General features: G+C 49.3%; 1 protein-coding gene across 1 annotated transcript in view; it reads right to left on the reverse strand.

The window, feature by feature from the left end:
* Window positions 1-26,084, reverse strand: part of DNAH14 (dynein axonemal heavy chain 14) — a 217,272-nt gene that overhangs the window by 78,984 nt on the left and 112,204 nt on the right. The window contains exons 41-45 of the mRNA XM_083174857.1: window positions 23,431-23,660; window positions 17,800-17,916; window positions 12,343-12,483; window positions 10,246-10,378; window positions 6,799-6,869 (exon numbers count right to left, since the gene is read on the reverse strand). Of these exons, the coding sequence (XP_083030983.1) occupies window positions 6,799-6,869; window positions 10,246-10,378; window positions 12,343-12,483; window positions 17,800-17,916; window positions 23,431-23,660 (692 nt within the window). The remainder of the gene's footprint in view (window positions 1-6,798; window positions 6,870-10,245; window positions 10,379-12,342; window positions 12,484-17,799; window positions 17,917-23,430; window positions 23,661-26,084) is intronic.

Raw genomic sequence — 26,084 nt, forward strand, 5'->3', positions numbered from 1 at the left:
TCGCCGTGTTCTGCACATGGTAGAGAACATACGTTATATATTAGTACATAATCAATACATAATTCAGCGGGATGACAATAGAGGTGCTCAGCCCGTGTAGCAGGCTTGTCTCCAAGTAGTACTATTAGTAAATTGATTGTCCACATTTGGACACCTCTGCGATGACAGCCTGCTACTTTTTTTTTTTATTAAGTATATTTTATTGAATAGGAGATTGATTAAGCACAACAGTATAACAGTGATGGATCTGCAATGTATAACTGTAAGTACTTGCTGACAATAAAAGTAGCAATTTAAAACAGTGAAGACTTGGTTATTTGGGTCAACCAAGTCAGCAAGAAGGTAATGTACGTGCAGAGAATACAGGTGTACACATCGTGCTGGATAGATTAAAAAAACAACAAGTTATAGATTTTGAGATTTTTTGTTAACAGTTGAACATTTGAAACCCGCCCCCCACCCCCCCTTAAGAGAAACTATAAAGGCACTTGTTTCCTGTCCGCTGTTAGGGCTGAAGCACTCCAACAGGGTGAGAGCGAAGGAATAAATTAATTCTGTATTATGTGTTACCACTGGGCACCCAATTAGTGCAGGTGTTATTGGTTAGTTGGATTTTGATGAATGTCAATGGCTGAGGTGAATCTAGAGGAGGTCCATCTACTCCATTTGTTCAGGTAAGGAGCCAGCGAGCCCCTGGATCTATAGGTAAAGCGCTCATGTCCCGAAACCTCATTCACTAGAGCTCTCCAATTATAGATGTTAGGGTATGAGACATCAAACCATTTCCTAGCTATAAGAACTTTGGCCAAAGTGGTCAGGCACAAAACATATTTGTATATTGGGGGTGAAAGGGATTCTTCAAGATCAAGAGCAAACATGCAGTATCTGGGGTTCATGGGAGGAACGGAGGGCTCGGTGAGAGTGATATCTGTCCACACCGCCTCCCAGAAGGCATATATCTACGGGCAGGACCAGAGCATGTGCCAGAAATCGGCACCAGGTGAAGCGCATCTAGGGCATCTGTCATCAGATCTGAGGCCCGCTTTAAACATGGACACAGGGGTGCGATCAGGGGCTGGCTGGCAACTTTTAGCCTGGGGGGCAAGTCCAGAGCACTGGCCCATAAGTAACAGCGCATCATTAAATTTAGGTTTTGCAGTTTAAAAATATGTATTAATAAAAAAAAAAACGGTACTTGTTTCCTAGCACGGCGCCACCGACTTCAATTGTATGCCATCGGGTCCGCAAAATCCGCATGCGATGCGACCGATTTTTACATTGGATCCAATGTTAAATGGTCCGAGACCCGATTTTACATTGGACCCAATGTTAAATGCCCCCCAGACCCCATTTTTAATTGTATAAGCACCCTGATGGGCAATTACTATGTGAAATGACCTCCATTGTTAACGCTACGATCAACGTCAACCCGAAGCATGGCGAGCTCAGAGAGCCCGCGAGGGGCGGCGGTATGCGTCCTCCGACCTTTTCATACCCCCACTATCCACGTCGGTGTGGAGTTGATTTTATATAGTGTGGCGAGCGCAGCGAGCCACTGAGCCCGAAGCGCGGCGAGCCCCGCGAGGGGATGCGCATGACATCACATGTATTCCGCGTCCGCTCGCCACGCTTCGGGCTCGCCACACTATATAAAATCAACTCCACGCCATTGTTGCGTGGCGTTAACAATGGGGGACTATTTCACATACAAATTATCCATCAGGGTGGGTATACAATCAAAAATTGGGTATGGTGGGCCATTTAACATTGGTTCCTATGTAAAAATCGGGTCCATCGCAATGGTCGCATCGCATGCCATTATAATGGCATGCGATGCGACCGATTTTTAAATTGTAAGGAAAGGTCTTTTAAAGCCCTAAATCGGGTCGGTCAGGTCCCATCGCATACCTTAAGTTAGGGTATGCGATGGGACCCGACAGGCGCCGTGCTAGGAAACAAGAACCAAAAAAAAATAGGATACCACAGGCTGCTCCCCTGTATAATAGGACACAACAGGCTGATCCCCCTGTCTTATAATAATAATAATAACAGGACCCCACAGGCTTCTCCCCCTGTATAATAACAGGACCTCACAGGCTGCTCCTCCTTTATAATAAAAATACATCACAGGCTGTTCCCCCTTTATAATAACAGGACAAAACAGGCTGCTCCCCCTGTATTATAATAATAATAATGGGACCCCCACCCCAATTGCTCCCCCTGTATATAACGGGACCCCAACAGGCTGCTCCCCCTGTATATAACGGGACCCCCACAGGCTGCTCCCCTTGTATAATAATAATGGGACTCCCACAGGCTGCTGCCCCTGTATAATAATAACGGGACCCCCACATGCTGCTCCCCCTGTATAATAATAATGGGACCCCCACAGGCTGCTCCCCCTTAGAATAATAACTGGACCCCCCAAAGGCTGCTCCTCCCTGTATAATAACTGGACCCCCCACAGGCTGCTCCCCCCTGTATAATAACTGGACCCCCACAGGGTGCTCCCCCTGTATAATAACTGAAGCTTACAGGCTGCTCAGCCTGTACACAGTCCCACTCCCTCTTACCTTGATGCCAGACAGTGAGTGAGGCAGGCTGCAGCATGGAACGCACAGGCAGGAAGTAGGTGGAACACACAGAGTCTCTGTAGTGGCCTCCTGCACTAGACATGTCCTCAGTGCAGGAGGCCGGCGGCCATGTTTATGGAGACCAGCCGGAAACTGGTCAGCCTGGCTGCAGCAGCAGCAGCCTCGGAACAATGGCGGCCCGAACACAAAACGATTCAGCGGCCCAGGGCCACATGGCACCCTGCCCCCCGGCCCAGCTCGCCCCTGGGTGCGATATACTCTATGTAGCACGTAGAATGATATTTGTTGATATTTCAAGCATGGGGTTGTGTACTTAACTGAGCCAAGGATCTGCAACCATTGCTTTCCATTGAGGGCTCCAATATCCGGCTCCCATTTGGTCTTAAGGGAGTCTAGACTGGCTATATCTATCCGGCTATTGAGATAGTTATATATAGTTGAAATTTGGCCCTTTGTGTTTAAGTTTTTGAGAAGAGTTTTAATCGGGGAGCTAGAGGTGGGAGGGGGAGGATCAGCAAATTGAGCCTGGGCGGCATGTCGGAGCTGTAAATAACGGAAAAAGACCCTATTTGACAGTTGTAATTCTTCGGACAGCTGCTGGAATGTTTTGATGGAGCCTTCCATAAACAGCTGGGAGACAGACATGAGGCCCGCCCCAATCCAGTAGTCATCAGAGGAAAGTTGCCTAAACTCGGGGAAGGACCTATTATACCATAGAGGGGTGTCATCATCCATACCGCTCCAGTTAGATAATTTATGGGCTTGACGCCAGATCAATAGCGCCTGTCTGAATAGAGGGGTGACAGTAGGAGTAAAAGGAAAGGAGAAGAGAAACTGAACAGGAGAAAGACGGGACCCCACACACTCGGCATATGAGCACTCAAAGGTAGAACCAGAACGGCCCAAGATCCAATCAGATATATGCATCAATTGCGCTGCTATGTTATAGGCACGGAAGTCCGGAAGGCCCAAGCCACCATCCTTTCTGGATTTGGAGAGAGTTTTAAGGGCCACCCTGGGTGGCCTGCTCCCCCCAATGAAAGATGAAATCAAACTATTTATAACCATAAAAATACGCTTAGGTATGGGTACTGGGGAGTGCTGGAGTAAATATAAATACTTTGGAAGGACTGTCATTTAACCAAGATTGATTCGGCCCATAACTATGAGAGGGAGTTTCTTCCACTGGTGTATACGCCCCTTCAACTCAGTAGAATAATCAACTTTATTGGCCATGTATGCTTGCGCACACTAGGAATTTTTTGTGGATTTACAGTGCAGCATCAAGCAGGGATGAAGGGGGGGGGGGGGATAAGGCATTACATACATTTCATCAAGACATTACATGTGGGGAACACATACCCAGCGAGTTGCACAGCGCCTAGGCAGCCATCAGCGGCGCCACTGGTCACTGCTACAGCCAGGTAGGTAACATTAAGCAGAGACAGTACAGTTATCACACAGGGAGCACATACCCACCAAGCTGAACAGCGCCTAGGCAGCCATCAGCGGCGCCACTGGTCGCCGAAACAGCCAGGTAGGTAACAATACAAGCAGAGACAGTACAGTTATCACACAGGGAACATATTTGACTGAGCTGCACAGCTCCTAGGCAGCCATCAGCAGCGCCATCTTGATCATGCTGCTCAAAGGCAGCAGTAATAATAATATTTGTATTTATGAACCACTTTTCTTCCAAAGCTGACACACCCTGCCAGCTTGTTGCTGGCAGGGTGTGCAATCAGTGAAGGAACAGCATACAGGCTTTGCATACAGTGGGGGTAGAGGTATATGATGAAGATCATGGTAAAGAAACAGTAAAACACAGAGTAATACATAGCTTTCCTCAGCTCAGAGGCGGAGACAGATAGTAATTTGGGAAAAGCAAAATAAAAAGTGGCAGTGTTTCGGTTTATGTCCAAATCCAGTCCAAACTCCAGTTCTAACTCATTGCTTGCTTTAGACGACTTGCTTCAGATGATGATGCCAGGCAAGCCTTGGCCAGGCTTCTCCAAATTTCCCATTTTAAAGGAAAGTTAGGTCAGCTGGTACAGCGGGAGGGGTTGGTGTTTGCACACATTGCTCAGCTTATCTGAGTGACCGAATCAATATTGAGGGACACAAACTCAGACACCTTAGGGGTGATCAAGACACTGAGATATTTAAATTTTAGAACCCATTGGAGGGGTGATGAGGAGGTTAGTTCACTCCGGATAATACCCGAGATAGATAGAATACTAGATTTCCCCCAGTTTATCAGAAGGCCTGAGAAAGATTCAAATGCTTCCACAATTTCCAACATCGCCCGGAGAGAAGCTTGAGCGTCATTTAAGAAGAGGAGGGTGTCGTCCGCATATAACGCAACCACATCCTCCCAGCCTCCCAGGGGGATGCCTCGTACACCTGGAGAAGCACGGAGCATTATAGCCAGGGGTTCTATGGCAAGGGCAAAAAGGGCGGGGGATAGAGGGCAACCCTGCCTAGTTCCTCTACCAAGCTTAAAGGACGAGGTCACATAGCCATTGACTGATATACGAGCCATCGGGGAAGAATAGAGCAGACGCACCCAGTTGATAAAGTTGGGGTCAAAGGCAAAGCATCGCAAGACCTCCCAGAGGTAGCCCCACTCCACGGAGTCAAAGGCCTTGGCAGCGTCAAGGGACACCACCACTGCCCCCGACCCACAGCCCGTGCCCCCTGCAAGTGGCAATAGAGCCGCCTGAGGTTTCGGGTGGTAGAGCGCCATGGCATAAAGCCGGATTGATCATCATGTATAACTGAGGTAATCACAGCGTGAAAGCCTGCTACTTTCGAATCGATTTTTAACCTTATGTCAATATAGACCTAGGGTATGTCAACCAGACTTAGGTGTCAACCTAGTCACTGTCGACTATTAGTGACTGTTTACCTAGACATTATCTACCATCTATACTGTAACCGCCAGAACATTGTCTATCATCTATACCGGAACCATCGGAATTTGGGGATGGTAACAGTCTGTTTTCTAGGAGTGTCTGCAAAAGGTCCTCATTTATAAAAGGTCAACTCGCTTCTGGATGCCCACAGCAGACACATCCCAGGCTGCGGTACGTAGAGTTCTGGATGTCCACAGCAGACACATGCCAGGCTTTGGTACACAGAGTTCTGGATGTCCACAGCAGACACATCCCAGGCTGCGGTACGTAGAGTTCTGGATGCCCACAGCAGACACATCCCAGGCTGCGGTACGTAGAGTTCTGGATGTCCACAGCAGACACATCCCAGGCTGCGGTACGTAGAGTTCTGGATGCCCACAGCAGACACATCCCAGGCTGCGGTACGTAGAGTTCTGGATGTCCACAGCAGACACATCCCAGGCAGCGGTACATAGAGTTCTGGATGCCCACAGCAGACACATCCCAGGCTGCGGTACATAGAGTTCTGGATGCCCACAGCAGACACATCCCAGGCTGCGGTACGTAGAGTTCTGGATGTCCACAGCAGACACATCCCAGGATGCAATACGTAGAGTTCTGGATGTCCACAGCAGACACATCCCAGGCTGCGGTACGTAGAGTTCTGGATGTCCACAGCAGACACATCCCAGGATGCAATACGTAGAGTTCTGGATGTCCACAGCAGACACATCCCAGGCTGCGGTACGAAGAGTTCTAGATGTCCACAGCAGACACATCCCAGGCTGCGGTACGTAGAGTTCTGGATGTCCACAGCAGACACATCCCAGGATGCGGTACGTAGAGCTCTGGATGTCCACAGCAGACACATCCCAGGCAGCGGTACATAGAGTTCTGGATGTCCACAGCAGACACATCCCAGGCTGCAATACGTAGAGCTCTGGATGTCCACAGCAGACACATCCCAGGCAGCGGTACATAGAGTTCTGGATGTCCATAGCAGACACATCCCAGGCTGCAATACGTAGAGCTCTGGATGTCCACAGCAGACACATCCCAGGCTGTGGTAGGTAGGGAACGGGTGGGGACAAATATAAAACTGAATTTTCCCCCAAGAAAACCAACCAAATAAATCTATTAATACAAAAGCTCAGGAGATAAATAATGATGCAGCAATGATGATACATTCTGCAATAGTTCCCGATCATTAGACTGACCACCACATAAATATTTCATGTAAAGTCGTTATATTTATTAATACTGTTACTAGGTTGGCATATTATTATTATTAATGAGTTATACAGCTTTACCTTCACCGGACAAAGCAATATCTTCATCTCCTCCTGATACAGCGGCTCTGGATGTGATGTTCTGTAAGAGACTGAAAGCATCATGGAGTCAGGTTATTCCTAAATATGTACTAGAAGCCGGATTCTTACATATCTCTGGCCTGGACCCAATCCTTGCTCCCATGGCAGGTACCATCCAGGACTAGCGCCTACACCATACTTGGCTTAGTTCCACACTGTAAGTACAGGTTATTGGTTATTGCACATGAGTAGGGCCCATTATTCATGTGCGCAAGATGGCAACAGCTGTTTGCAGGGCAGGGAAGGGGCGGCAATGGATTACCTGGCCTCTTGCAGTGGGCGGCTTGCAAAGCAGCATGGAACGCAGGTGGGATCACTAAGGCAGCAGGAGGTGCCTGCGTGTAATAGATGTTTCCCCCGGAACCACTCCTATTCCCAGCGCCAGAACTCCCTCTATTCCCAGCACCGGAACCACCCCCTATTCCCTGTGCCGGAACCACCCCTTTTTCCAGCACCCAAACCACCCACCTATTCCCAGTGCCGGAACCATCCTCTATTCCCTGTGTCAGAATCACCCACCTATTCCCTGTTCCGGAATCACCCCCTATTCCCAGCACTGGAATGACCCCCTACTCCCTGTGCTGGTGTTAATTTTGTCAGGGATTTTCAATTTTTTTAGTCTTTAGTCACGTTCCTAACATTTGTCGAAATTAAATGTCACATTTTAGTCAATTTTTTTTTAATTTTGTCTTAGTCAAGTTTTAGTCAGTGGATCTTGAACATTTTCGCCTAATTTTAGTCATTGATTTAGTTATAGCTTTGTAGTTTATTGTACTGTAATGGATTTTGCTGAAGATCATTTCTCTATCATTCCCTTGAATACTTTGTTCACTATGTGTTTAATAATCTAGGTATCAAACAAGTGCAACACAAATGCTATTTCCTTCACCGCAGGTGGTTTATTTTTTGGCAAATATCGACTAAAGAATATATATTTTTTAATTAACATTTTTAATCTAAATAATTAATGAAAAATACAACCTGCCTGATACAAGTAAGTAGTACAGTACTAGTCTACTGCAGTAAGTAAATCTAGGGCCGGAGAGGATGGATAAAACTGTATAAAATATAGTATTATTCATTAAAGAATCCAAAAACATCAATCACTCGAAAAATGTGGTGTCCTGGCAAAAATGATACAGCATTCTCGTCTAGTCAATTTTAGTCATGACAACATGAACGAATATTTAGTCAACATTTTTGTTTTAAAAAAAAATCCTATTTTCGTTATCACATTTTAGTGACAGAAAAAAACCTTTGTCGACAAATAATTTTAGCCCTAATTTTTGTCAACAAAATTACCACTGGCTGGAACCCACTTATTCTCTGAGCCTGAACCACCCACCTATTCCCTGCGCCAAAATCAGCCACCTATTCACTGCATGCAAGACACCCACCTATTCTCTGCACCAAAACTACCCGCCTATTCCCTGTGCAGAACCACCCACCAATTCCTAGCACCAGAACCACCCACCTATTCCCTATGCTGGAACCCCCCACCTATTCCTAGCACTGGAACCACCCCCTATTGGAACCACCCCCTATTCCCAGTGTTGAAGTACACCTCCTATACTCAGTGCTGGAACCACCCACCTATTCCAAGTACTGGAAAACCACCCCCTATTCCCAGTGCCGGAACCTTCCACCTATTCCCAACACTGGAATCATCCACTATTTCCAGTGCTGGAACCACCCACCCAGTGGCGTAAGTTTGTCCGAGGCGCCCGGAGGCAAGAGGAATGTTGGCGCCCCCCAACCTCCCCCCACTTTAATAAATATATATATATATATATATATATATATAAATACATTTTAAAAATTAAATAACTTAAAAAAATGTAATAAATGTAAAATTTTGAGAAAGGGGTGTGGCCATCGGGAGGGGGCATGGTTTCGGGGGTCTGTGAAAAATGTATGTGGGCAATGGGAAGAACAGGAGCGGGGGAGGTAGTCTGCATGGCATGCACAGAGAGGGCAGGTTACTGCTGCAACAACTGTCTCTCCCCAGCTCCGCACACAGCACCCTCAGCAGCGTGTGCTGACCTGGGGCAGAGGCTGTGCTGCGGTAGCAGCCTGACCTACTGTATCTCACTGAATGCCCGGCTCTCTGCAATGGGAGAGCTGTGCCCCTCCACCAGACCCGGCCAGACGAAAAGTAGCCGCTCCCCCGCTCGGCGACAATGACAGGGACCTGTGTGGGTGTGTTGTCCTAGGTGAGCACATACAGTACCTGCTCCTTTTGCAGGACTTGGCCTCCTCCACATTGCTGGCTTCCCTGCTGCTACATGGGGTCTGCAGGGCAGGCTGACATGGCTGGAGATGAGTCCTCAGTCTCTCCCCCTCGTGTAACAGCAGGTGCTGCTGTCAGCATCAGGACAGGGCTCAGGTCACGTGCCCACGAAGCAGCCGTCTCCCCCCCTGTGCACGCCAGTTGAAATGTAGATGCCGGACAGGAGGGGAGGGTACGAGATGAGACCTGTGCACACTGCGTTGCTGCTGAAACGAGCCGCATATGAATGTGGCTCATTTACAGCAGCAACAAGGACATGTAATGGGGGGCAATGGAGTCAGTGCCCCCTTCTGGCCAGGAGCCCGGCGGCAAATGACTCCATTGCCTCCCAGAGTTCCGCCACTGCACCCACCTATTCCCAGCACTGGAAGCACCCACTATTCCCAGTGCTGAAATCCACCCCCTAATCCCAGGGCTGAAACCACCAACTTATTCCCTGTGCCAGAACCACCTATTCCCAGCACTGGAATCATGCCCTATTCCCAGTGCCGGAACCACCCACCTTTTCTCTGTGTGGAAACCACCCACCTATTCTCTGCCCAGGAACCACCCACCTATTTCCAACGCCAGAACCACGCACCTATTCCCAGCGCTAAAATCACCCCCCTTATTTTCAGCGCTGAAATACAACCCCAATTCCCAATGCCGGAACTATCCACCTGTTCCCAGTGCTGGAACAACCCACCTATTCCCAGCATTGGAAACCCACCCACTTATTCCCTGTGCTGGAACCACCCACCTATTCCCTGCGCCCAAACTAGCCACCTATTCTCTGCGCCGGAACTACCCGCCTACTTGCTTTGCCAGAACCACCCACCTATTCCCGGTGCCATAACCACCCAACTATTCCCAGTACCGGAACAACTCCCTATTCCCAGTGCCGGAATCATCCACCTATTCCCAGTACCGGAAACAACCCCCTATTCCCAGTGCCGGAACCACCCACCTATTCCCAGCCTTGGAACCACCGCCTATTCCAAGTCCTGAAATCCACCCCCTTTTCCCAGTGCCGGAACCACCCACCTATTCTCAGTACCAGAACCACCCCCCTTCTGTGACACCTATTCCTTGCAATAATAATGCATGTAACATTATACCTGATTTTCTTTGCCTCATTAAATAGGAAGACGTCCCCCAGCACAGTCCCGGCTTTAACAGAAAGTCCATCAGGTTTCTGGAGCTGTTCAAGCATATTCTGGATTAAAGTGGATTTACCAACGCCAGAATCACCTGGAAACATAAAAAACATTTGAAGACAATATTGGAGTAGGCAGACTAATGTATACAGCCTTCATTATACCGCTCTCTGTTACACTGGGTACCCAATGAGCCAAGGAGGCCACGGAATAGTGGGTGCTGTCCTGCCATGATGACTATCCTTGATGTGGTGGCACGCATGCGCTGCGAGAACCTGGAGCGCGCAGGTGCGGGAAGGAGCTCTGCCGTGGATACTACTGCCCGTGTCTGCGCAGAGTGATGGATGCCAGCAGATGAAAGCGTTTGTGCCACCTACAAACACACGGTTCACTTTTTGAAGGATGTGATATTAAAATGAAACTGTAGAGGGGCAATTTTCAGTGCACAGGGGTATGGGGCAGGTTGCAGAACATTTAGGCACTGGAGAAATTAAATAAATTATTCCCTGGTACATCAAACATAGGAGGGGAATTCATTCCCTGACGATATATCCGATAGAAATCGGGCAAGACCTATTCAATACCGGATGTTTTATTGCCCCGGAATCTGCACTGTTGGAAACTACTGGTAAATTGTCGAATTAACGTTCGTTTCCAACAAAAAAAGCAGTGGATTCGGCGTTCCACGTCTTTGTCGGCTTTTGGAATATTTCTAAAATTCAGAAGATCGGAACCGACATTGAATTGAATGTAGATTTTACCTATTCCACATAATTGGAAAGATCGGCCGGCATTGAATGCCACAATAGAAGGAATTTGTTACAATAGGATAGAACCTAAGAATTCTTGCCTTACAGAGGGGTCTCTCATTGGAGGTGATTCAGGTTGGATTGCAAAGCACATTTGGGGATCAATTCAGGTTGGCTTTGTAAACGGCAGCTTACCGAGCGCCTAAGACACCGCCTGCCGCCCGTGTGTCGGAACACTCACCCCCCCCTGCCAATTCCCCTCATTAACATGCGAGGGGATGTCTAACAGGAAGAAATCGCTGCTTGCATCTAACGCGACCACCCCCCCCCCGCCGCGCAGCGCCGCGCATACATTCCCAACGTATTGTTTGGCATAAACATCCAATGACAAGGGAGTGTACGGAGGCAAAATCATTAGATGGTGGCCGACCATGGAATGATCGTGCCACCCGTTTGCAAATATAAGTCAGTCTAGACCGACTTATATTTGCGAGCGTCTGAGACGCACACGGGGCGGGCACTGATGTCATGTGATGTCAGGTGCCCACCCCCGTGCAGGCATCGGGGCGCCTGCATTTGCATGGGGAAACCCAGTGTTTTTCTGGGCGCAACCACCATTCTTGTAGGAACGCCCAGGAAATGGTGGGCATCCCCATGCACCAGCCCTCTGCCCGCCACCATCCCGCCCCCCCCCATCCCGTGCGAACGCCTCGGCAGATGTGCAAGTCGCTGAAGGCGTCCGCACAGCAGCCCTGCACATGTGCATATGATAATATACGCATGCGCCACAAATGTGCTTTGGGCCCCAAATGTGCTTTGCAAACCAACCTGAATCACCCCACTGTCTAAATGTAGCTCCTCTAACCTATTACTGAGGCGAAGGGTAATGTAAGACCAGCATGACTGTTATAAATAGAGTAAACAAGCATCAAATCCTGACCCCGATCCTATTATTCTGGGTGAGGGAAGTTTAGGGAGTTAAATACTTCCTAAGAGGAACATAAGGACTATTCTGGGAAAAGTGGGACACCGGGCCCTGATTGATACAGGTGTCCAAAGCCATAAGTGCTCCTCACTACATCCCGTAATGTGCGCTGTCACCGCTGGCGCTAAAGCATTTTTATTTTGGGGAGATTTATTTTGGGGAGATACAGGTAAAAATAGGTAAACCTAGAGCCTCCCCAGAGGCATAAGCGTAATTATCAATACAATCTCACATTCCTCTCCATCCTAGTAATACCGGATGATGGAGGTCAGCGAATGTCACTGTGCGCACTCAGTTACGTGGGGTGATGGCTGCTGCTCTCACCTGTGAGGAGAACCGGCTGTTTGTGCAGGAGGAGCAGGCTGGTTAGAAAGGAGTATCGCACGCTGTCCACTGTAGAGACACACCTCTGTAGAGCGCCCCCTCTGTCCGGCAGCAGGCTCAGCTCGGAGAATAATAATCTCTCTAAGTGGACAAAAAAAAAAATAAAAAAAAAAAAATATGCAATATCATACAATCAGACATAGTGGTGGGCAGGCTGCTGTAATCGCCCCAGAAACCCAAAATATACAAAAAATATATCGACGGAAAGGGGCTGGATGTAGGCAGAGCTATGACAGAACTGTCTTGTTTGAGGCATTGCACAGTGGTGGGTGGGGTAACAAAGATGCAATTTGCGTCATATGGTCTCACAAACCCATACCCTCCAACATCTGAAGAGCAAATACTGGTACAAAATTTGGAAAGGGGGCGTGGTCACTGGTAATGAAGGTGTGGTCATGCCTCCTTTTCTTATCTATACTTACAAGGGGCAGTTGGAGACCCTAAAAAAAGGTACAGGCCATAAAAAAAACCTGTGCTGTACCTGCCAAAAAGGGGTGGTGTGTCACGGGAGACTGCAGTGCGGGACACTTGCCCCCCCTTCCGGAGGGCTGGGAGGCGGACACGATTTTTGGGAACCTCCCAGCCATCCAAGAGGGTAGGCAACTCTGCCCCATATATATACACAGACACATTGTCCCTGACAGGGGGGCATTGACCCCCACAAGAAAAAAAACACACAATAGTCCCCACAAAGGAAAAACACACACACAAACACACACACAGTGTGCCCAACAGGATAAAAACACACACATTGGCTCCAACGGGAAAAACATATACTGGCCTACACACAAAAAATTAGACACCTAGATTTAATGTTTGTTCCCACAGGAAAAAAACACATTGATTCAATGCCCCCTGTATGGCACACGACTCTGAAGTTTACAATATACTGTACCACACAATCAGAAAAAGTACATATATGACAAAAATCTGTTATATAACATTACAGGTTTACCCTGTACCCACTGATGTTTTTTTGCAGAACTAGCAAAACCACCTATGTGTGTATCAGGCCTGAATAGATAGGTCATGTCTGACAGGAAATGTCACTGTGAGCAGTTGTATTGTTCTGTGTGAGATAAATGATGTATGGTATACACACAGCCCCCATATCAATAAGACCATGTGAACATTGTAGGGGGACAATGAGTGATAAATGAGTTGGGACTGAGTGTGATCTCAGTGCATGAACTAAGGAACAGAAAATACCATCTAAGGCAGGGCTGGGCAATTGCGGCCCTCCAGATGTTGAGGAACTACACATCCCAGGATGCTTTGCATTAGTTTTGCTATGTGGCCATGCTGAAACTGATGCAAGGCATGCTGGGATGTGTAGTTCCTCAACATCTGGAGGGCCGCAATTGCCCAGCCCTGATCTAAGGGCTGAATATAATACTACTCTTAGAAAAAGGCATCAACAAACGCTGACAGAATGTCCAGGGATGGATTGTGTCATGTCTGATGAGGAACTGTGCCACATAGTCCTGGAGAAATCCCCGCAGCTGCAGGGTATATAGATAGGAAGCTGTATGCATACAATGATCTGGCACGGTGACAGCAGGATCTTAAGCTAATGCTTCTGAAGATAGATCTGTGCACTTATCGCTCACTGGGCGCACAGCTAAACAATGCAATGTAGCCGATAGGAGTAGCCTAGTGCATTATGCATACTTGCCTACATTTAAAAACTAGTTTCAGGGAGATTATAGTTAGTAATAGAATTTTGCACAGTTCCCCTTTGAGGGGGCGTGTCATGCTCCACCCACAGGGTGTGTCTATTTCCATATATGGACAGATTGTGAAAAAAGATTGTGAACGTGGCACCTAGAAGTGTGTACTGCTACTTCTGAGAGGAATCTTTTAAAGTGACTTATATCCAAATGTACTGTAGCTACTATACTTGGTAAAGTGCTGGGAAGTGGCGCTGATGATTCAATGTAAATTTATCTATCTCTCATTCCTTTTCCCCCCAAAAAATGTAACAGTGTAATGTGGGCTAGGTGAAATGAGGGAGATTGCTAGACTAATGAGGGAGAGAGGGAGATTGCTGCTATTTCAGGGAGTCTCCTGCAGAATGCAGGAGGGGAGGTATCTGATATAACAGTGTAATGTGGGCTAGGTGACATGAGGGAGATTGCTAGACTAATGAGGGAGAGAGGGAGATTGCTGCTATTTCAGGGAGTCTCCTGCAGAATGCAGGAGGGGAGGTAACTATGATGTAACAGTGTAATGTGGGCTAGGTAACATGAGGGAGATTGCTAGACTAATGAGGGAGAGAGGGAGATTGCTGCTATTTCAGGGAGTCTCCTGCAGAATGCAGATGGGGAGGTAACTATGATGTAACAGTGTAATGTGGGCTAGGTAACATGAGGGAGATTGCTAGACTAATGAGGGAGTGAGGGAGATTGCTGCTATGTCAGGTAGTCACCTGCAGAATGCAGGAGGGGAGGTAACTATGATGTAACAGTGTAATGTGGGCTAGGTGACATGAGGGAGATTGCTAGACTAATGAGGGAGAGAGGGAGGTTGCTGCTATTTCAGGGAGTCTCCTGCAGAATGCAGGAGGGGAGGTAACTGTGATGTAACAGTGTAATGTGGGCTAGGTGACATGAGGGAGATTGATAGACTAATGAGGGAGAGAGGGAGATTGCTGCTATGTCAGGGAGTCTCCTGCAGAATGCAGCAGGGGAGGTAACTATGATGTAACAGTGTAATGTGGGCTAGGTGACATGAGGGAGATTGCTAGACTAATGAGGGAGAGGGAGGTTTCTGCTATTTCAGGGAGTCTCCTGCAGAATGCAGGAGGGGAGGGGACTATGATGTAACAGTGTAATGTGGGCTAGGTGACCTATGAGGGAGATTGCTAGACTAATGAGAGAGAGAGGGAGATTGCTGCTATTTCAGGGAGTCTCCTGCAGAATGCAGGAGGGGAGGTAACTATGATGTAACAGTGTAATGTGGGCTAGGTGACATGAGGGAGATTGCTAGACTAATGAGGGAGAGAGGGAGATTGCTGCTATTTCAGGGAGTCTCCTGCAGAATGCAGGAGGGTAGGCAACTATGGCATTATGGGTGTTATGCGTAAGCGGCATTTGGGGTCTCCTTTTCTGCTGCTGGACCTAGGGTCTGATTCAGCATTGTTAGCATAGTAAAAAAGCACACAAATGGGCAAAGCTATGTTCAGCTGCAGGTGGTGCAGATGTAACATGCAGAGAGAGTTAGATTTGGGTGGGGTGTCTTCAAATTGAAATCTAAATTACAGTGTCAGAATAAAGCTGTTTAAAAAATGTGTGAGCTATATGCAAAAGCAGCCAATATTTACCTTGCACATAAAAAATATAACCCCCCCCCCAAATCCTAATCTGTGCTGCAGTTCGGGCAGACGTAACGTGCAGAGAGCATTGCTTTGCCCAGTTGTGTGAATTTGTGATCAGAAGTGAAATGCAGCTTCATGTAAGAAACCGCAGGCTTACCTTTGCAGAAGCACATAGCTCCACGTGTAAGGTGTCTGACTGCAATATGACAGGTGATGGGTTTGAGTCCCAGGTATCATAGCATTTTGAAATGTGAGTGTTAAATAAAGGAGAATGTGACCAAGTGGAAGGTGGCCTGATGAAGAAGGAGTTGCACAGTAAAAAAAAAAAAAAAAATTATGCCATGACCCCCCAAAAAATCACTGCATATATTCACAAGAAGAAACTTTATTAATGAAATGATGAAGAATGGGACTCAGGGCCTGATTCAGACCTGATTGCTGGGCTGGGAATCTTCGGAACTGCCGCAAGCACATAAAAGAGCATGCGCAGTCTCCAAAACATCGGGACGGGGCTGAATTCGCTATATATTGCGAGTCCACAAGAATCACCCCACCTATTCTGGGGCCTGGATCTGAAACGGTTAAGAGACCGCAATCCGACAATTAATCACAACAAAACCACAAATACACAAATACTAAGAGAAAAGGCAGAGTTTCCCCCGCCGATGATTAATGTGTTTTGTCTACTGTAGAAATTAATCAGCAAAAAGAATGAAAAAAAACCAAAGGAACAGAATTGGACGGAATAAAAACTTCATAATCAGAAGATGGAAAATGCAGAGCGAGGGCATCCCGAGCCCCTGTCCTGCTATTCCGCACAGCTATAAATATCTATGTCCCCGGGAAAGTCTGCAGTTTATTACTATTATATGCTAAACAGACAAAGCAAAGATCCGGACCGGCCTCACATAGAACGGAACTTGGGGCGAAATTGTAGCACTTCATAGGGAGATTCAGGGGCTTAGCTATATCTTTACTAAAGTGTGGGTTTTTAGAAGTGTAGATGTTGCCCATAGCAACTAATTAGCTTCAAGTTATTATCTACTAGAACAGGCATGGGGAACCTTCGGCCGTCCAGCTGTTGTTGAACTACACATCCCAGCATGCCTTGCAACAGTTTTAGCATGGCCAAATAGCAAAACTGTAGCAGGGCATCCTGCGATATGTAGTTCTACAACAGCTGGAGGGCTAAAGGTTCCCCACTCCTGTGCTAGATACAGTAAATGATAAGTAGAATTGGATTGGTTACTATGGGAAACATCTTCCACACTTTAGGAAATATATCGCTAAGGGGTAAATTAACTAAGATGGGAGTTATATTAAAGATGAGATGTTGCCCATAGCAACCATTCAGATTCTGTTATCTTCTAGGAGGTGCTAAACAAATAAGTCACATGGGAGCTGGCGAACCAAGGAGGGATGTAGCAGTAATGGGTTTGGTTAGGATAGATATGTAGTGGTTGGGCTGGAAGACAACGGGAGATCAGGCACTAGAGGGGTATGGGCACACTGGGCGAACTCAGGCACTAGAGGGGTATGGGCACATTGGGCGAGCTCAGACCCTACAGGGGTATGGGCACATTGGGCTAGTTCAGGCACTACTAGATATGTAGTGGTTGGGCTGGAAGACAACGGGAGATCAGGCACTAGAGGGGTATGGGCACACTGGGCGAACTCAGGCACTAGAGGGGTATGGGCACATTGGGTGAGCTCAGGCACTAGAGGGGTATGGGCACATTGCACTTGCGTGGGTCTCCTCCAGGTACTCCGGTTTCCAAAAATATACTTTTAAGCTAATTGGCTCCTAACAAAATTAACCCTAGAATGTCTGTGTGTGCGTGTATATGTGGTAGGCAATATAGATTGTAAGCTCCACTGGGGCAGGGACTGATGTGAACATTTTAATATTCTCTGTAAAGCGCTGTGGAATATGTGTGCGCTATAGAAGAAACTGGTAATATATAAATAAATATATATATAGTTAGAAATTATGTTTTATTATATTTGTATCTGAATTTATTTCCATGACCGCTCCCAGGGAGAAGGGATACAACAAGAAGAATATATAATGAGAGTATTACCTTTCTGGATTGCAGATTCTGTGGCAGGAACCAGCCTGTCCCAGGGCAGAAACTTCCCAGTTTGTAGATCAACAAAATAGCTGAACACAGAGCTGTCTCCCAGCGGCATCTGTACACCTGAAAGAGCAGAACTACATAGTGCTACAGTGCTGACAGCGCTCAGTGCCACGTCTAGGTGCTCAGTGCCACGTGTAGCCGTCTATGTGCTCAGTGCCACGTCTGACAGTCTATGTGCTCACTGCCACGTCTAGGTGCTCACTGCCACGTGTAGCAGTATATGTGCTCAGTGCCACGTCTGGCAGTCTATGTGCTCAGTGCCACGTCTCGAAGTATATGTACTCAGTGCCATGTCTAGCAGTATATGTACTCAGTGCCATGTCTAGGTGCTCAGAGTCACGTCTAGCAGTCTATGTGCTCAGTGCCACATCTAGCAGTCTATGTGCTCAGTGCCACGACTAGGCACTCAGTGCCCCATCTAGCAGTCTATGTGCTCAGTGCCCATCTAGCAGTCTATGTGCTCAGTGCCCATCTAGCAGTCTATGTGCTCAGTGCCACGTCTAGGTGCTCAGCGCCACGTGTAGCAGTATATGTGCTCAGTGCCACGTCTGGCAGTCTATGTGCTCAGTGCCACGTCTCGAAGTATATGTACTCAGTGCCATGTCTAGCAGTATATGTACTCAGTGCCACGTCTAGGTGCTCAGAGTCACGTCTAGCAGTCTATGTGCTCAGTGCCACATCTAGCAGTCTATGTGCTCAGTGCCACGACTAGGCACTCAGTGCCCCATCTAGCAGTCTATGTGCTCAGTGCCCATCTAGCAGTCTATGTGCTCAGTGCCCATCTAGCAGTCTATGTGCTCAGTGCCACGTCTAGGTGCTCAGCGCCACGTGTAGCAGTATATGTGCTCAGTGCCACGTCTGGCAGTCTATGTGCTCAGTGCCATGTCTAGGTGCTCAGTGCCACGTCTAGCAGTCTATGTGCTCAGTGTCCATCTAGCAGTCTATGTGCTCAGTGCACCGTCTAACAGTCTATGTGCTCAGTGCCACGTCTAGGTGCTCGGTGCCACATCTAGCAGTCTATGTGCACAGTGCCCCATCTAGCAGTCTATGTGCTCAGTGCCCCATCTAGCAGTCTATGTGCTCAGTGCCACGTCTAGGTGCTTAGTGCCACGTGTAGCAGTATATGTGCTCAGTGCCACGTCTAGTAGTCTATGTGCTCAGTGCCCCATCTAGCAGTCTATTTGCTCAGTGCCACGACTAGGTGCTCACTGCCACGTGTAGCCGTCTATGTGCTCAGTGCCACGTCTAACAGTCTATGTGCTCAGTGCCACGACTAGGTGCTCAGTGCCATGTCTAGCAGTCTATGTGCTTAGTGCCCCATCTAGCAGTCTATGTGCTCAGTGCCACGACTAGGTGCTCACGGCCACGTGTAGCCATCTATGTGCTCAGTGCCACGTAAGCAGCCTATGTGCTCAGTGCCACGTCTAGGTGCTCAGTGCCACGTCTAGGTGCTCAGTGCCACGTGTAGCAGCCTATGTGCTCAGTGCCACGTCTAGCAATCTATGTGCTCAGTGAAACGACTAGGTGCTCAGTGCCACGTCTAGCAGTCTATGTGCACAGTGCCCCATCTAGCAGTCTATGTGCTCAGTGCCACGTTTAGTAGTCTATGTGCTCAGTGCCCATCTAGCAGTCTATGTGCTCAGTGCCACGTCTAGCAGTCTATGTGCTCAGTGCCCATCTAGCAGTCTATGTGCTCAGTGCCACGTCTAGCAGTCTATGTGCTCAGTGTCACGTCTAGCAGTCTATGAGCTCAGTACCACGTCTAGCAGTCTGTGCTCAGTGCCCCATCTAGCAGTCTATGTGCTCAGTGTCACGTCTAGCAGTCTATGTGCCCATCTAGCAGTCTATGTGCTCAGTGCCACGTCTAGCAGTCTATGTGCTCAGTGCCCATCTAGCAGTCTATGTGCTCAGTGCCACGTCTAGCAGTCTATGTGCTCAGTGCCACGTCTAGCAGTCTATGTGCTCAGTGCCCATCTAGGAGTCTATGTGCTCAGTGCCACGTCTAGCAGTCTATGTGCTCAGTGCCACATTTAGCAGTCTATGTGCTCAGTGCCACGACTAGGCACTCAGTGCCCCATCTAGCAGTCTATGTGCTCAGTGCCCATCTAGCAGTCTATGTGCTCAGTGCCCATCTAGCAGTCTATGTGCTCAGTGCCACGTCTAAGTGCTCAGTGCCACGTGTAGCAGTATATGTGCTCAGTGCCATGTCTGGCAGTCTATGTGCTCAGTGCCATGTCTAGGTGCTCAGTGCCACGTCTAGTAGTCTATGTGCTCAGTGCCCATCTAGCAGTCTATGTGCTCAGTGCACCGTCTAACAGTCTATGTGCTCAGTGCCACGTCTAGGTGCTCGGTGCCACATCTAGCAGTCTATGTGCACAGTGCCCATCTAGCAGTCTATGTGCTCAGTGCCCCATCTAGCAGTCTATGTGCTCAGTGCCCATCTAGCAGTCTATGTGCTCAGTGCCACGTCTAGCAGTCTATGTGCTCAGTGCCCATCTAGCAGTCTATGTCCTCAGTGCCACGTCTAGCAGTCTATGTGCTCAGTGCCCATCTAGCAGTCTATGTGCTCAGTGCCACGTCTAGCAGTCTATGTGCTCAGTACCACGTCTAGCAGTCTGTGCTCAGTGCCCCATCTAGCAGTCTATGTGCTCAGTGCCCATCTAGCAGTCTATGTGCTCAGTGCCATGTCTAGCAGTCTATGTGCTCAGTGCCCATCTAGCAGTCTATGGGCTCAGTGCCACGTCTAGCAGTCTATGTGCTCAGTGTCACGTCTAGCAGTCTATGAGCTCAGTACTACATCTAGCAGTCTATGTGCTCAGTGCCACGTCTAGCAGTCTATGTGCACAGTGCCCCATCCAGCAGTCTATGTGCTCAGTGCCACGTCTAGCAGTATATGTGCTCAGTGCCCCATCTAGCAGTCTATGTGCTCAGTGCCACGTCTAGCAGTCTATGTGCACAGTGCCCCATCTAGCAGTCTATGTGCTCAGTGCCCATCTAGCAGTCTATGTGCTCAGTGCCACGTCTAGCAGTCTATGTGCTCAGTGCCACATCTAGCAGGCTATGTGCTCAGTGCCCATCTAGCAGTCTATGTGCTCAGTGCCACGTCTAGCAGTATATGTGCACAGTGCCCCATCTAGCAGTCTATGTGCTCAGTGCCACGTCTAGCAGTCTATGTGCTCAGTGTCACGTCTAGCAGTCTATGTGCTCAGTGTCACGTCTAGCAGTCTATGAGCTCAGTACCACGTCTAGCAGTCTATGTGCTCAGTGCCACGTCTAGCAGTCTATGTGCTCAGTGCCCATCTAGCAGTCTATGTGCTCAGTGCCACGTCTAGCAGTCTATGTGCACAGTGCCCCATCTAGCAGTCTATGTGCTCAGTGCCACGTCTAGCAGTCTATGTGCTCAGTGCCACGTCTAGCAGTCTATGTGCTCAGTGTTACGTCTAGCAGTCTATGTGCTCAGTGCCACGTCTAGCAGTCTATGTGCTCAGTGCCACATCTAACAGTCTATGTGCTCAGTGTCACATCTAGGTGCTCAGTGCCATGTCTAGCAGTCTATGTGCTCAGTGCCCCATCTAGCAGTCTTTGTGCTCAGTGCCCCATCTGGCAGTCTATGTGCTCAGTGCCACGTCTAGGAGCTCAGTGCCACGTCTAACAGTCTATGTACTGTGCCACATCTAGCAGTCTATCTGCTCAGTGCCATGTCTAGCAGTCTATGTGCTCAGTGCCCCATCTAGCAGTCTTTGTGTTCAGTGCCCCGTCTGGCAGTCTATGTGCTCAGTGTCACATCTAGGTGCTCAGTGCCATGTCTATCAGTCTATGTGCTCAGTGCCACGTCTAGCAGTCTATGTGCTCAGTGCCACGTCTAGCAGTCTATGTGCTCAGTGCCACGAATAGCAGTCTATGTGTTCAGTACCACGTCTAGCAGTATATGTGCTCAGTGTCACGTCTAGCAGTCTATGGGCTCAGTGCCACATCTAGCAGTCTATGTGCTCAGTGCCACATCTAACAGTCTATGTGCTCAGTGTCACATCTAGGTGCTCAGTGCCATGTCTAGCAGTCTATGTGCTCAGTGCCCCATCAGCAGTATTTGTGCTCAGTGCCCCATCTGGCAGTCTATGTGCTCAGTGCCACGTCTAGGAGCTCAGTGCCATGTCTAACAGTCTATGTACTGTGCCACATCTAGCAGTCTATCTGCTCAGTGCCATGTCTAGCAGTCTATGTGCTCAGTGCCCCATCTAGCAGTCTTTGTGTTCAGTGCCCCGTCTGGCAGTCTATGTGCTCAGTGTCACATCTAGGTGCTCAGTGCCATGTCTATCAGTCTATGTGCTCAGTGCCATGTCTAAAAGTCTATGTGCTCAGTGCCACGAATAGCAGTCTATGTGTTCAGTAAAACGTCTAGCAGTCTATGTGCTCAGTGCCACGTCTAGCAGTCTATGTGCTCAGTGCCACGAATAGCAGTCTATGTGTTCAGTACAACGTCTAGCAGTCTATGTGCTCAGTGCCATGTCTAGCAGTCTATGTGCTCATTGTCACATCTAGCAGTCTATGTGCTCAGTGTCACGTCTAGCAGTCTATGAGCTCAGTACCACGTCTAGCAGTCTATGTGCTCAGTGCCACGTCTAGCAGTCTATGTGCTCAGTGCCACGTCTAGCAGTCTATGTGCTCAGTGCCACGAATAGCAGTCTATGTGTTCAGTACAACGTCTAGCAGTCTATGTGCTCAGTGCCATGTCTAGCAGTCTATGTGCTCATTGTCACATCTAGCAGTCTATGTGCTCAGTGTCACGTCTAGCAGTCTATGAGCTCAGTACCACGTCTAGCAGTCTATGTGCTCAGTGCCACATCTAGCAGTCTATGTGCTCAGTGCCCATCTAGCAGTCTATGTGCTCAGTACCACGTCTAGCAGTCTATGTGCTCAGTGCCACGAATAGCAGTCTATGTGTTCAGTACCACGTCTAGCAGTCTATGTGCTCAGTGCCATGTCTAGCAGTCTATGTGCTCATTGTCACATCTAGCAGTATATTATGTGCTCAGTACCACGTCTAGCAGTCTATGTGCTCAGTGCCGCATCTGCTGTGTAGGGCAGTGCAGCGATGATCAAAGGCTTCCCCAACCTTCCAGCCCTCCCAGACAAACATTTCCCCCATTTTTCACTTTCCCAGTGGTCACTATTGTAGAACTAGTAATATACTGAACTGAATACAGCTGTGTATAACTGCACTGTACACAGTAATGTACTTTGAATTTAGTTTTTCATTTACCTATATGTCAATGATACTCAGGGGTTACAGTGTGTCTGTATGTGCGTGTGTGTGTGTGTGTGGGGGGGGGGGTGTAATTCCATCAGAATAGCTGCCCGACTACCCACGTCAATAGATGATGAAGATGGCACTAGTGTCACTAACGAGATGGCTACCTCCCCCTTCTCAGGTCATGGTGGATCCATGGTTCTCCTCCACCTGTGGCATGTGCACCACATCTGCAACCGCAGGTCTCTGTGGAAGGGGAGGACCACTAATGATGGATAACTGGGATGAGTGCAGGAGAAGGCCTGATGAGGGTGGAATTGTCTTACCGTTGGCTGGGTCTCCTTCAAACAAGTCGTGTACGAAGTTGCTAAAGTCGTGGGTGACATTAACCAGGGACTCATCTCTGGCCTTCAGCCCAATTAGTGAGTCTCCTTCTTGTTCATCCTCCCGGGTCAGGAGGCCTCCAAACGCCCATGTAAAGGCAAAGACGTATAGCTTCCCCAGCAGGGACGTCAGTTTCTCAGGGTTATTTTCCAGGAACCACTTCTGCTCTTCCCTATAAATGATGGATATTTGTTACCAGTCCTATAAAATCCTCCTTCTACATTGTGTATTTACTCCATGTTTCAACCACCAACTCAGTGCAGCCCAGGTAGGGTGGTTAGGTTAGGCACTAGTGGGAGGGTTAGGCACTAGTGGGAGGGTTAGGCTGTGGGGGGGGGGGGGAGTAGGCACTAGCAAAGAGGGATAGGCTGTTGGGGGGTTAGGCACTAGTGGAGAGGGATAGACTGTGGGGGGGGGGGTTAGGCACTAGCGAGGAGGGATAGGCTGTTGGGGGGTTAGGCACTAGTGGAGAGGGATAGACTGTGCTGTGGGGGGGGGGGGGTTAGGCACTAGCGAGGAGGGATAGGCTGTTGGGGGGTTAGGCACTAGTGGAGAGGGATAGACTGTGGGGGGGGGGGGGGTTAGGCACTAGCGAGGAGGGATAGGCTGTTGGGGGTTAGGCACTAGTGGAGAGGGATAGACTGTGGGGGGGGGGTTAGGCACTAGCGAGGAGGGATAGGCTGTTGGGGGGTTAGGCACTAGCAGGGAGGGTTAGGCTGTGGGGGGGGGTTAGGCACTAGCGAGGAGGGATAGGCTGTTAGGGAGTTAGGCACTAGTGGAGAGGGATAGACTGTGTGTGTGTGTGGGGGGGGTAGGCACTAGCGAGGAGGGATAGGCTGTTGGGGGGTTAGGCACTAGCAGGGAGGGTTAGGCTGTGGGGGGGGGGGGGTTAGGCACTAGCGAGGAGGGATAGGCTGTTGGGGGTTAGGCACTAGTGGAGAGGGATAGACTGTGTGTGTGTGTGGGGGGGTTAGGCACTAGCGAGGAGGGATAGGCTGTTGGGGGGTTAGGCACTAGCAGGGAGGTTTAGGCTGTGGGGGGGGTTAGGCACTAGCGAGGAGGGATAGGCTGTTGGGGGGTTAGGCACTAGCAGGGAGGTTTAGGCTGTGGGGGGGGGGTTAGGCACTAGCGAGGAGGGATAGGCTGTTGGAGGGTTAAGCACTAGCGGGGAGGTTGCGATGTGGGGGGGTTAGGCACTCGCGGGGAGGGTAAGGCTGTTGGGGGTTAGGCACTAGTGGAGAGGGATAGACTGTGGGGGGGGGGTTAGGCACTAGCGAGGAGGGATAGGCTGTTGGGGGGTTAGGCACTAGCAGGGAGGGTTAGGCTGTGGGGGGGGGTTAGGCACTAGCGAGGAGGGATAGGCTGTTAGGGAGTTAGGCACTAGTGGAGAGGGATAGACTGTGGGGGGGGGGGGTTAGGCACTAGCGAGGAGGGATAGGCTGTTGGGGGGTTAGGCACTAGCAGGGAGGTTTAGGCTGTGGGGGGGGGGGGTTAGGCACTAGCGAGGAGGGATAGGCTGTTGGGGGGGTTAGGCACTAGCAGGGAGGTTTAGGCTGTGGGGGGGGGTTAGGCACTAGCGAGGAGGTATAGGCTGTTGGAGGGTTAAGCACTAGCGGGGAGGTTGCGCTGTGGGGGGGGGGTTAGGCACTAGCGGGGAGGGTAAGGCTGTTGGGGTTCGGTTGTGGGGGGGGTTAGTCACTAGTGAGGAGGGTTAGGCTGTTGGGGGCTAGGCACTAGCGAGGAGGGTTAGGCTGTGGGGGGGGGTTAGGCACTAGCAAGGAGGGACAGGCTGTTGGGGGGTTAGGCACTAGCGAGGAGGGTTAGGCTGTGGGGGGGGGGTTAGGCACTAGCGAGGAGGGATAGGCTGTTGGGGGGTTAGGCACTAGTGAAGAGGGTTAGGCTTTGGGGGGGGGGGGGGGTTAGGCACAAGCCGGGAGGGATAGGCTGTTGGGGGGTTAGGAACTAGCAGGGAGGGTTAGGCTGTGTGTGTGTGTGTGGGGGTGGGGTTAGGCACTAGTGAAGAGGTTTAGGCTGTGGGGGGACGGTTAGGCACTACAAGGAGGGATAGGCTTTTGGGGGTAAGTCACTAGTGAAGAGGGTTAGGCAGTGTGTGTGTGGGGGGGGTTGGTGGTTAGGCTGTGGGGGGGAGGGGTTAGGCACTAGCAAGGAGGGATAGGCTATTACTATTCTGACTGCCAGCATCCCCACTGCTGGTTATCCGTATGTATTTTGTTAAAATAAACTTTAGAGGTTGATAGCTTGGCTTTTGCCCCCAGAATGTGCACCCGCCTCAGCACCTGATCTTCCTGTAATGTTATAGAGGAAGCGTCAGCAGAGGGGAGACACTCACTCTGCACAGAACACGCGTCTATGGCAGATACAGCCTAAATATACTCCGAAGCACAGTCATAAGATGGGTGTATGGGGCAGTCGCCCAGGGTCAGTCCTGAAATGTGGCTCAGAGTTAGACTCAGTGCCTGATTCAGAGCTGGACTTATTCCCCGCAGTCATGTCTGCGTTTTTATACTAACGCCACATCCAATTCTCCAACAACTGAGGCGCCCAACGACAGCGCATGTGTTTCTCATTGTGCATC

The sequence above is a fragment of the Crinia signifera genome, chromosome 3, assembly GCF_055691185.1.
Source record: "Crinia signifera chromosome 3, ASM5569118v1, whole genome shotgun sequence".
Lineage (NCBI taxonomy): Eukaryota > Metazoa > Chordata > Amphibia > Anura > Myobatrachidae > Crinia > Crinia signifera.